Source organism: Dasypus novemcinctus, chromosome 6 (genome assembly GCF_030445035.2).
Source record: "Dasypus novemcinctus isolate mDasNov1 chromosome 6, mDasNov1.1.hap2, whole genome shotgun sequence".
In the NCBI taxonomy this organism is placed as follows: Eukaryota; Metazoa; Chordata; class Mammalia; order Cingulata; family Dasypodidae; genus Dasypus; species Dasypus novemcinctus.
This window is the reverse complement of record NC_080678.1, coordinates 4,687,655-4,699,930: the sequence shown is the minus strand read 5'-3', so window position 1 is coordinate 4,699,930 and position 12,276 is coordinate 4,687,655. Positions and strand designations below refer to the sequence as shown.

At 63.3% G+C, this 12,276-nt stretch overlaps 1 protein-coding gene across 3 annotated transcripts in view; it reads right to left on the bottom strand.

Moving 5' to 3' along the window:
* Positions 1-620: 620 nt before the first annotated feature.
* The window catches only part of CFAP46 (cilia and flagella associated protein 46), a 134,597-nt gene continuing 122,941 nt past the window's right edge, over positions 621-12,276 (bottom strand). For 2 of the 3 annotated variants that reach the window (XM_058298090.1, XM_058298091.2), the window contains 9 exons: positions 9,513-9,583; positions 9,343-9,403; positions 8,803-8,838; positions 8,050-8,158; positions 6,297-6,406; positions 4,836-4,917; positions 4,512-4,648; positions 4,349-4,426; positions 621-4,109 (listed from right to left, as the gene is read on the bottom strand). In XM_058298090.1, coding sequence (XP_058154073.1) covers positions 3,973-4,109; positions 4,349-4,426; positions 4,512-4,648; positions 4,836-4,917; positions 6,297-6,406; positions 8,050-8,158; positions 8,803-8,838; positions 9,343-9,403; positions 9,513-9,583 — 821 coding nt within the window. In that variant the 3' untranslated portion in view covers positions 621-3,972. The remainder of the gene's footprint in view (positions 4,110-4,348; positions 4,427-4,511; positions 4,649-4,835; positions 4,918-6,296; positions 6,407-8,049; positions 8,159-8,802; positions 8,839-9,342; positions 9,404-9,512; positions 9,584-12,276) is intronic. The other variant, XM_071215607.1, reaches the window with a different exon arrangement.

Sequence of the window (12,276 nt, the reverse complement as noted above, 5' to 3'; positions counted from 1 at the left end):
ACCTGCAGCGGCGCAGGGAGCCCCCCGCCCGGGGCCACAGCCCGGGGCAGAGCACGAGCTGGGAGAGCGGCCCAAGGCCACGGAGCCCAGGGCGGCTCCCCGGGCGGCACAGAGGTGCAACCCCGTGGCCTCGCCCGCGCGGTAGCCGGGGCACCCACATCGGGGATGTCCGCGGGCTGGGCGTGCATGGCGGCCGTCACCCCCAGACCCTCGGGGCCCTCCCAGCCCGGCGACCACTCCCGGAGAGCTATCTGCCACTTGGACTGCGCGCTGTCTGCTATTATTACCAATAAATTCCGAGTGATCTCTCCTCTCCTTATAGTTTTTAGGGTTACATAAATTTCACCTAGGCAATTTTTTCACGCTTGAATATATTACAGGATGCCACTTCTGTTATAGAAGCTAATTGATAATGTGATTTGTTATGTTGCTGGGACATAACTCAGAAAGTTATTTTAAAGCCTCTCATACAGGGGCCAGCACTCACCGCTGAGTATTTCTCACATGAGTAGACACAGCATAAGGTAAAAAATGTGATGCCGCGTGGATGAAATATTTCCAGAAGCTTTTACTCTTGTTGTTTGGGTGCGTGCCAACATCTTTCTAGAAGAAAGCTCATATTTCCAGCACTGCTCTGATTTGAATTTATTCCTGGGTCATTAGTTAGCTTTTTTTTCAAACTGGAACAAGTATATGTATATAATGAGAAAAGGAAAAATCTTCAAACAAAAAGGAGAACTGCAGCCTTTCAACATGATCACACACGTGCTTTTCTTTTTTTACTTTTTACGTCGAGATAATTCTAGACCCACAGGAAGCTACCGGCTGGGATGCCAGGTGCAGTCCTTGAACGGCACGTCTTAGCGCCGTTGTACCCGAGCGAAGCCAGGGCGCTGGTGTGGGCGCAGCGCCGCCAACTCGTCCGCAGGTGGGTTGACGGGTGTGCAGGTGCTTTGTCCACGCTCGGGCAATGCCACCGTGCTCCGCCACCGCCTGCCGCCGGCGCCACAGCGCGTCCCTGCAGGGCTGGTCTGTTCTCCGTCCCTGCACTCCTGTCATTGTGAGAGCGTCGTGCACGTGGACACGCAGCGCACGCTCGGGGTCGGCTTTCTCTCACGCGCCCCGCAGGGTGCCCGGGGCTGAGCGCCAGCCCGCTCCTGCCCACTGCTGTCGGGGAGGCCGGGCAGCGTGTCCGCCTGCTCACCTGGGCGGCGGCCAGTGTCAGGCCGTCATCCCTGGCGGGTTTTTGTGGGAGCAAAGCTCTTGTCTTCTCCGGCTCCACGCCAGGAGGGCAGCTGCTGGTGCACAGCGGCAGGCACCGTGTTTTCCATCTTCCGCTCACCCGGCACCGCGTGGGAGCAGCAGCTGTGTTGCCTCCAGCCTTCATTTTAGCTGTTTGACATCGAGGTGTTGGCTTTGTGCTGTTTTTCTAAAGCCCGTTTGCTGGTTGTACACGCGGACCCAGAAGTCTCGGCCCGAGGGGCTCTGGACCTGAGAAGGGAAGGCCACGCTGCCCCGACGTGGCCTTGCCGGCCAGTCTGCAGGATGGAGGGTGCAGGTTGCCCTACCCTGCCCAACGCCCTCATCTTGGGCCCACGGCACGGCTGGACGCCCGCAGGCCAGCTCAGGGGTGGGACCCCTGGCCCCCAGCTCTGAGGAGCCGGCTCCAGCCCTTGCGTCGTGGCCGTGAGTGGTCTCGGGGTGCTCGCCTGTGGGTGCCAATTCCTCGTCCGCGCCCAGAAGCCAGTGGGTGGAGCCTGCAGGGCCGGGGGGAGCACAGGGGCTCCCGGGCACCCCACAGGGACAGGGCCCAGCCGCCCCCGGGGCCGGCACCACTGCGCCTTGCTGGCTTCCTGGACCAGGGCACTCTGGGGGCCCCCCAGATGTCCACGGGCTGCTCGCCAGACACCAGCACCACAGGACGCCCGGCCCCAGGTCCTCGCCTCAGGCTCTGTGCTCAGGCTCGAGTGGCACAGCACCTGGCGTCCGCGCCGCCCTTCCCTGGCCAGGCCCCCTCTTGGCAGGGCCGAGTCTCCTGGGCTTGTCTGTGGTGACCACGGCAGAGGCCGGAAGTGCAGCCGTGGTGGACGTGAGGTATGCCCCGCCCCGGGGGCCCTGGGCGCACCCTTCTAGAATCTTCTGCACTGCTCCACGTTCCGGCCTGCAGACCCCTCTGCCTTCTGCCATCTCGCCACCCCGGGGCCCCAAGGGCCACACCCTCGACTTGCCCGCAGCCTCTGGTATTTTTGGTCCCGGGGCTGTTTTCATCCACTCTGTCCGAGAAGCACTTCCTGAGCCCCCAGGCCAGGCGTGGGGTGCCTGGCGGGGAGGACAGAGGACCTCGGAACGTGGACAGGCCAGGAGGGGAGGCGTGTGTCCTGGGCCTGTGGCCGCGGCCATGCTGGGGGACAGGGCCAGTTCCTGATCCCCGTGGGCTCCTTTGGCCAATGGTGGGAGGCTCCTGCTGCCCCGGCTGCCCGCGGGCTCCCTCTGGATGGACAGCCTCCCCAGGCCACCAGCTGCACTGGGCCTGCGTCGGGCTCAGCCTGGGAGCTGCGGGGAGGGTGGCTCTGCCTGGGGAGGGCGGGCCATGCTGGCGGGGGTGGGAGCTGCAGGCCAGAGGCGGCCCGGGGAGGGGGCGTGGGGCACCGCAGGCCTGGGGAGGCTGTCCGTGCCCCCAACCCTGCAGAGAGGGGCAGTGCAGCCCCGAGCGGCTGGGAGAAGCGGGGCCTCACCACCGAGGCCTGCTGGGTCCCCGCGGCAGGGGCCGGTGGGGATGGCCGTGGGCGCCCCGAGCCGGGCGTGTGGGGCTCTGGGCGGCTGGGAAGGAGGCAGGGGCTTCTGGGCGGGGAAGGGCGAGCCCAGGCAGAGGCTCCAGGCCCCCTCGGCCCCGTCCCTTGATGCGCCCACCCCGCCTGGCCTCACGTGCACAGAGGAAAGCAGGTGTCTGCGAGGAAGAGGTGGCAGGTCCCTGAGCAGGAGCCAAGAGGGCCCTTCCCAGGCAGAGGGCGGCTGCCGGAGACCCCATCCTGATGTACCTGTCAGCTCAGCACGCCATGCTGCAGTAACAAACAGCCCCACCCTGCATCCTGTGCCGGGAGCTCTGCTGCTCTGGCCCTGTCACAGGGCCCGGCTGAAGCGAACCCGCGCGCGGCGGCCCCTGCCCGGCCTGGCAAGCAGCCAGGTGGGAAGAGCCCGTCTTCAGAGTCCCGGGGCACCCGGGCGCCAGCAGGCACGGCCGCTCCCGCCTGGAGCCTGGAGAGCCGCGGGCAGGCAGGGGCCCTTCCTGCGGGCGGCGGCCTCCCCGAGTCTGGCGCTATCGGAGGGCGCGGCGCCTACAGCGGGGTCTTCTGGGAGGGAGGGGCCCACGGACGGGGAAGTGGCATCCGGCCGTGCTCCAGGGCAGCGCCAGGTGAGCGCCAGGACAGCGGCTCCCAGCCCCACCCCAGGGCCCGGGCGCCCCGGGAGGCACGCGCTTTCCCGCGGCTGTTTACAGAAACGCAGGTCAGAGCCAGCCTGTGCGCACGAGGAGTTTAATTATCCAGGGGATGGCACAGCCGGAGGGGCGCTCAGACAGGGCTGCTGTGGCCTCTCATGGGGCGCCGCGCTGTAGGGGGTGCTCCCCGGGCCAGGAGGGGCGGCCATGGACTCTCCAGAGCGGGGCCCGGGCCACCCCGCGTCCTGGCCACGGGCCTAATGACGGGGCCAGGTGGGTGCCTGAGGCAGGAAGGGTGCTGGGTGCTCTATGGTCTCTGGGGACCGGCTCCACGTACCCCTAGCCCCCGAGCAGGCTGGGGCACACGGGGTCCGCAGGGGACAGGAGCCACGCGGCAGCGCGGCTGGGTGGGGGCTGAGGGGCAGGGGGCTCGGGGGCGGGGCGGGGCTGAGGCGGGAGGGGGTGAGGGGCTGAGGGGCTGAAGGGCAGGGCAGGGCGCTGGCGGGGGCCGAGGGGCGGGGCCGCGGGGCGGGGGCCTAGCCGATGGCCTGGTGCGGCAGCCCGTACACGACCAGGTTGAGGGCGGCGGGCGGGAGCGCAGACCCGCGCAGCAGCTTCTGCAGGGGCAGGGCGTCGGGCAGCAGCTTGTCCCTGGAGGTCCAAGGGGACTCCTCTGGGGACAGTGGGCGGAGCGTCAGTTGGAAAGCGGGGTGCACGGAGGGCGGGGTGTCCTCACGCCCCAGGACGCCCTCGCCGCATCGGGCTGCCCTCGCCCCCGGGTCCCCCGGGTGGAGGTGGAGGAGGTGGAGCCCTGGCTGTGGGGCACCCAGGCGGAGCGGCCTCCCTGCTGCCCCCCGTCCCCGCGCTCGCGTCCCCTCAGCGGTGTGGGGCCCAGTGGCGGGCTGGCCTCACCCGGGGCGGCCTCCTCGCTGACCATCCTCTGCAGCACCCGCGCGGCTCTCCCGACGGGCTTCCCGGCGGCCAGCAGGTCTGCGCAGGGAGCAGCCCTCAGGCGGTGCCCGGCGCCCGGTGCCCGGCACCCACCCGCGGCCCCGCCCGCAGCCCGTCCACTCACTTTCCCAGAGGACGGTGGCCCGCAGCGCGTTGTCCTGCAGCCGCGTGGGCCACTGGTTCGCCAGGAGGCTGCGCACGCCTACCAGGCTCAGCAGCACGGCCGTCGCCAGGGGGTCCTCCAGGGACAGCTGGAGCTGGCTGCGGGGCGGCCCGTGAGACGGCATGGGGCCGTGCTCCCCCCATCCTGCCCCCCAGGCCCCAGCAGGTGCCCCCGGCAGACTGCCCCCGCAGGCCCCCTTCTGGGCAGGTACCCCTCCTGGGAGCCCCCATCAGGGCCCCAGCAGGCCCCCTGCCAGGACCCCCCCCCCCGCCCCCCCCCCTGCACCTCTTGCTATCTGCCAGCTCCCGGCGGCGCCGCAGGCTGTTGGGCGAGCGCGTCAGGTCCAGCAGCACCATCAGCCGGCACTCTGCGGAGCGCAAGGGCCCACAGGGGGCTCAGGGCGCGGGGCTGGCCAGCCTCTCCGCACCTGCTGCTGCCCGGGCCACGTGGAGGTTGGTGGCCTCAGGAGCCCCGTCCGCACGCCTGGCTGGTGGCAGGTGAGGGAAGCCCTTGCTGGGCTGCCCAGAGTGGCCCGGGGGCCTCGGCTGCCCCCCCGTGCTCTCAGCACCCCCCGGAGAAGCCTGGAGGCTGCACTGCGGCCAGGAGGAGACCCTGGAGCTGGCTGGCGGGGCTGGGTGGATGGTCAGCCCAGGACGAGCAGGTCACCCTGGCTGGGCCCAATGGGGGAGCCTGGAGCCAGGAACGCCCCTCCACGGGGGCGGAGAGCCCCGAGGCCACAGCGCCTCCCGTCTGCAGGGCCCAGGCTGGGACCAGTTTGGGGCCACAGAGGATCCCCGTAACTGAGAAGACGGGGCGAGGGCTGGGGTCTGCCTTCCGTGGAGGCCGTTCGAGGGGACCTGGCTTCCGGTGCCCGACGGCCGAGGAAGGGGCTGGCTTGCGGCAAGACCCACGTCTGCCCAGCGAGCACCCCAGCTGGCCCAGGCTCCGGCGGCGGGGAGGGTGCAGCGCCTGCCCTCAGAGCGGTGGCCCCCGGGCCGCGCCTGCCCTGCTCCTGCCTGGCCAGCGCGGGCTGAGCACCTGCAGAGACAGCGCAGCACCTGGGGGCCCGGACCCCGCGGCACCCGGATGGGAGACGGCTCTGTCTCAGCCGCCGGGCTCTGTGCGGCCTGAGGCCCCACCCACCGCATGCATGTGACCGCGCATGGTGTCCACTCTCAGCCACGGCGCGGCCTTCTCTGCGCTCTGCCACGCGCCCTTGCCCACTCCTGCCTGGCGCGCCCATCCTGCCGCCTCCTGTGGCCCCTCTGCCCCAAGCCTTGGGCTGAGTGCAGGCTTCCGGGTCACCAGGGGTCACCAGGGGTCACCAGGGGCCAACAGGCCAGAGAGCCCCAATTTAGACCGGAAGGACTCTGGGACAGGGTGACCCAGGTGTCCCCGAAATGCCCTCCCTGCCTTCCCAGAGACCCCGTGGGCCGGCCCTGGGAGGGCAAGCCCCTCCTGCGCGTGACCCCGCCTGGCCTGCAGGCCCTCCCTCTGCCCATCTGAACCGGGGTCTCCGGGGAGCGGGTGGGTGGCTGCGGGCGGCCGGGCCTGGGAAGGTCGTGGCTGAGGAGGCCCCTCTGCAGACAGGGCAGCCGGGGCCGAGGGGCAGGGCTGGGGGCTGTGCCCGTGCCTTCCGTGGGGGGCCGCGGCCGTTCCTGCAGGGTGACGCTGTAGGGACCCGGGTGGGCCGGCCCCGTGGGGCCATTGGTGCCCAGGAGGTCCCGCGGCGAGTGCGCGCCTCACCCTGCAGGTTCATCGCGACCAGCCTCTCCACCACGATGTGCAGCAGGAAGCTCTCCATGCCGTAGAAGAAGAGGCCGTCGCAGGCCAGAAGCTGCTCCCAGTCGGCCTGGCTGCGAGGAGCGAGCGTGGGCTCAGCTGGGTGCTGCCATGGGACAGGGACACCCAGAAGGAGGATGCCCTGCCCCACCTGACCACAATGCCACGGACAGCCACGACAGCCACGGACAGCCACGCCTGACCATGATGCAGACAGCCACAACAGCCACGGACAGCCACGCCTGGCCATGCCACCACGGACAGCCACAAACAGCCACAGACAGCCACAGACAGCCATGACAGCCACAGACAGCCACGCCTGACCATGATGCCACAGACAGCCACAACAGCCACAGACATCCACGCCTGGCCATGCCACTACGGACAGCCACGGACAGCCACGGACAGCCACGACAGCCACGCCTGACCACAATGCCACGGAAAAGGCACAACAGCCACAGCAGCCACAGACAGCCGCACCTGACCATGCCACCACAGGCAGCCACTGGCAGCCATGCCTGGCTACAACACCACAGACAGCCACAACAGCCATGGACAGCCACAGACAGCCATGCCTGACCATGACACCACAGACAGCCACGGACAGTCACGGACAGCCATGCCTGGCCATGGAAGGGCACAGAAAGCCATGCCTGGCCACAAAGGCCATGGACAGACATGCCTGGCCCCTCACACAAATGTGTCCCCAAAGCTCTCAGTTCTGCGAAGGGTGGAGGTGGGCGCTTGGGAGACACTTTCAGGGCACAGGCCCAAGAGGTGATGCCCACACTTGGGCCGCTGACCCTCCCTTGGCCGACAGGAGCTGGGGGGCTACACAGGGAGCTGGGCCTGCAGGCGGGACTGCGCCCCTGGGTAAGTGCCCCCTCCCTTTGCACCCGACACCCAGCGCAGACCCCCAGCTGCCCTCAGCACAGAGGGGTGGCGTGCGGCCCCGCAGTTGTGCCGTTGGCATTCCCGCCCTTCCCAGGTGCTCCCAACCTCAGGCCGTCCTGCTGCCCCCAGATGGATGCTGGAAGGTCCACCTGCCAGCCCGAGGTCAGCGTGGTGTACAGGCCGGGGCTGAGGGGGGCACCCAGGCAAAGGGCAGTCCGGGAGGGGCTGAGGCACAGCAAGCTGGTGACTTCCAAGAGGGCAAGAAGCTGCTGGGGTGAACGCAGAGAGCTGGGGGGGCCAGGGCTGGGGTGCCACGGGTGTGTGCCAAGGTGCCCAGGACGGGTGGGCCTGGGTGCCCCGGGCAGAGTGGGGGAGGAGACCAATGGGGGGAGCTGTGGAACCAGCAGGATTCTGGAAGGACCGGACTTGGGAAGTGGGGAGTGCGACCCCAGCCTCTGCCCCCCAGCTGGGGGTGGGGGTAGGGGGCAGTGCGGAGGTGGAGGGGTTCACGGGTCAGCTGTAGGGACACGCCTGGAACACGGGTGACTCTGACCTGGGGCACCCCAAGGTCACTGGCGAGGAGGCTGCCCGGCTGCGGGCTGGGGGCTACGGCCGCATGGACCCCCTGCACCCTAATTCCCTCATCTGCAAAACGGGTCAGCAGCAACTCCCCTGGGAGTCACGGGGCCGCAGCCCGTGCGTGGGGGCGCGGCCTGACCGGAGGGGCCGGGGGCCCAGGGCTGCAGGCTCGCCCGGCCTCCACGCCCCCCTCGGCGCTTGTACACCCGGCCCGAGACGGATGCCCGCGGACACCGACCCGGACCTTGGAAAGTGCTTCTTCCCCAGATGTCCGACCCATCGGGAGGTGAACGCGTCTCGGAATCGCTCCAAGATGTCCCGGGTTACGGAGACGGGAGTCAGGGCCTCTGCAACTGAACACACGTGCCCCTCGTAACGGGCAGGGGGCACCGGGCGGCAGGTCTGCAGACCTCGACGTGGCCTTGGTGTGGCTTTGGTGGACCTTGGTGGGCGCTGCTGTGACCTCAGTGTGACCTCAGTGTGACCTAGCACGACTTCCACACGGCCTTGGTGTGGCCTAGTGCGACCCTGATATGACCTCGGTGTGGCTTTGGTGGACCTTGCTGTAACCTTCATGTGACCTTGGTGTGACCTCAACAGGATCTTCGTGCCCTCGGTGGAATGACCCTGGCGTGGCTTCAGTGGGCCTGGTGTGGCCTCGGCATGACCTTGGTGTGGCCCCTGCCTGTCCTGGCCGCCTCCCGCCGTCACTGAGCAGGGCCTGGGGTGGAGTGGACGTTGAACGCAGGGGGCAGTGCTGGTGCCCCCCCCCTTGTGGAGAGATTTACAAAACAGGTTCAGCCGAAGCCAAAAAATCAGACTCCCTTGGCCACGTGGGCACGCCCTCCTCCGGGCGCCAAGGCCCCGGGCACCGCCGCGGCTGCTCAGGCCACCGTTTCCGCACAGCTGTGTGGTGGGTGCTGCCCTGGTGGCGCAGCCCCCGGGGGGGCAGGGCAGGGTGGGGCTGTCGGGGGCCGGGAGCTGGGGGGAGGCTCACCTGAACCCTCAGCCTCCTCATAGGGGTCCACGACATCTGGGGGGCTGGTTAAGGAGCGTGGGCGGCCATTGGGTGGGCCCGGGCTGGGGCTCGTAAAGGATACATTTGCTTGGCCCAGTGGTTAGGGCGTCCGTCTACCACATGGGAGGTCCGCAGCTCAAACCCCAGGCCTCCTTGACCCGTGTGGAGCTGGCCCATGCGCAGTGCTGATGCGCGCAAGGAGTGCCGTGCCATGCAGGGGTGTCCCCCGTGTAGGGGAGCCCCACGCGCAAGGAGTGCGCCCCGTAAGGAGAGACGCCCAGCACGAAAGAAAGTGCAGCCTGCCCAGGAGTGGGGCCTCACACACGGAGAGCTGACACAACAAGATGGCGCAACAAAAAGAAACACAGATTCCTGTGCCGCTGACAACAACAGAAGCGGACAAGAAGACGCAGCAATTAGACACAGAGAACAGACAACCGGGGTTGGGGGTGGGGGGGAGAGAAATAAAATAAATAAATAAATAAATAAATAAATAAATCTTTTTTAAAAAAAGGATACACTTGAAGTTGTCCGCGTCGATGACGATGCATTCCGGGGGGATGATCCGGGGCACGCCCCCCTGGGCAAGAGGCAGGGCCAGTGGAGGGCACGAGGTGCAACCCCAGCCCAGGGGAGCCCGGCCCCCTGGCCCTCGGCCGCCTGCCCGCCGGGAGCCCGCCGAGGCCCACCTTCAGGCCCTTCTTGGAGGGCGATTTCTTTCTGGGGTCTTTGCCCCGGCTCTCCTTCTTTGTGTTACCTTCTGTTAAAGACAAGAAGAAAGGGGTGAGAATGACGGATGTAATGCTGTTGGAAAGCTAAAAGGGATCAGTGCTTTCCCACACGTCCAGGCTGACACCGGTGCTGACACCCATGGGCTGGCATTCACACGCCCTGCTGGGCACCCACCAGTTGGCCCGCTGCGGCCGCCCAGTCGCAGGGCCAGTGCCCTGCTGGTCCCCGGTGCTGAGGAAGCCTGTGTGCCTTCTTCGGGGCCTGCGCCCCGTCCCCTGCCTGCTGTCTCTTGGTTTGGGGACAGGCAGCTCACTGGGAATAACGGCAGTTGTTCTTTCCCTCGAGTCTCCGGCCTTGGCTTTCTGTCTTCCACATTCAGGGGCCTCTGGCAGGTGACGTCTACTCCGATTTCAGGGGCACCAGCAAGAAGGGGGCTTCCCCGGTGTTTGGTCGGTTCCCTCACCAGGACGAGGTCATTTCCGTGGGTTTCCCTTCTGCGCGTGGGCGTCTTGCGTGGCTGAGAGGCTGAGAAGCTCCTCCGGCTGTGCCCGTCTGGGGCACCTGCTCAGCTTGGGGCTACCTGGCGAGGAGAGGAGACACCAGCTCCTCTCTGCTGTCCTCGCACAGGGCGGCGTCTGCTTAGCCCGTCCTCCGCGTCTGAGGGAGCCGGCGCCCTTTTCTATTTGTGGGAAGATCTGCAGGAGACTGGTGTGATCTGTTTCTTGAAAGATTGGTAAAATTCGGCTGAAAAATGGAAAAACTGGTTTACTCTGTGGGCAAAGGCCTGCATCGATTGATTTCCTTTCTTTATTCCTCAGGAGCTCTTCGGGCTTTCTTTCCCAAGTCTGAGAGTCGCTACAATCCTAGGGTGCCATCCATTTTGCCAGGTTTTTTAATATATTGGTACAAAGTTGTTTGTAACACTCGTTTCACCTTTTAAATCTAGGCTGCACCTGTAGTTTGTGTCTCTTTTTTTCTCCTATATTATTTGTGCCTTCACTATGTTTCCCTTGATGATTCTCACCAAAATATGTCCATTTTAGAAGTTTTTCTCCCCCAAATAGCCAACTCTTGCCCTTTTGGTCCTGTCAATTATGGTTTTGCTTTTTACTTTATTCACTTCCACTCACGTGTTCACCACACCTTCCCCTCCATTTGCTTTGGAATTTTTCTACTGCTCTTTCTTTAATTTGCTAAGGTGGATCCTATTGTGGGGCAAACCGCGTCCCCTAAAAAGATGAACCCAAGTCCCAACTCTGGTTCTTGTGGACGAGGCCATATCTGGAAATAGACATGTGCTAAGATGCACTCCCACTGCATCAGGTGGGCCCTTCACCCAAGACCTGCGTCCTCAGAAGAAGATAAAACTAGACCTGGAGACACATGCTCTTCCTTTTCTTTTTCTTCTTGTGTCATCTTGTTGCATCAGTTTGCCATGCCTGCCCTTTGCACCAGCTCACTCTAGCTCGTCTTCTCGAGGAGGCACCGGGAACCTCCGCTCCCTGCTTTTGTTGTATCCCTCATTATGTTTTTCTTCTTGTGTCTCTTGTTATGTCATCTTGTTGTGTCAGCTTGCTGTGCCTGCCTGTCCCATCAGCTCACTGTCTTCTTTAGGAGGCACCAGGAATCAAACCAGGGGCCTCCCATGTGGTAGGCGGGAGCTCAGTCCCCTGAGCCACATCCACCTCCTGGCACGCTCTTTCTAAGCGCACATGGAAAAAGGATTGAGGTGGACCCTATGCCAGGCCATAACAAAGCCTCAAACATTTAAAAGGTTCGGGTATTCGCAGTTCAAGTTGAAATCTCTGGCTATAACTGTGTGTTTCTTTATTTTCCTTGTAGTTCTATCGGTTTTTGCTTTGTGTATTTGCAGTTATGTCCTCTTTATGAACTGACCTTTTTATTGTGTGACATGGTTTCCCCAGTAACATTGTTGCCTATGAAATCTGTTTTTTTGTCTGATATTAATTTAGCACTCGTTTTCTTTTGATTAGTATCAGTGTAGCATATTTTTTCCATCCTTTAGTTTACATTAACATTTTTTAATATCAGTGTTGCAAGTTAATACAAGACAACAACTATAACAACAAATCTGCTTTAGTCAGCAGTTACACCACCACCTTATTTTTGTTAATTCCTCGATCTTGAGGGATTTGGGGCAGTGTCCACTCTGCTTCAGGCTGAGAAGGGACGTAGATGTTATGGGGCAGCTATCTTCTACTTTTAACCTATTTATATTTAACCCTTTATATTTAAAGTGTGTTACTTGAAGGAAGCATATTTTGGGACTTGCATTTTCTTCCAACTTGATGATCGCTGCCTTTTAATTGGGGTGTTTAGATGGTTTACATTAAATGTGATTATTGATGTGGTTGGGTTGAAATGTACCTTCTTGCTATTTCTTTTCTCTGTCCTAGATCTGCTTTTTGTTCAACTGTTTCTCTTTTTCTGCCTTTTTGGATTGTATATTTTTATGATTCCAGTCCTTCTTCATTGGTGTATCAGCTATAACTCTGCCTGATTTTTCACTGGTTCTTTTAGGGTTTATAATACACATTTTTCATTCATCTCAGTCTCAGATGCAGAGTTAGGGCCCACAATTGTGCATTCCTGGGGGGAAATGCTATTGTCATGCATGACTGTTTACAAAGAAGTCCCACAATGCACTGGTGTTTTTGCTTTACCATTAAAATTCTTTTAAAGAGATTTTTACAAATTAGG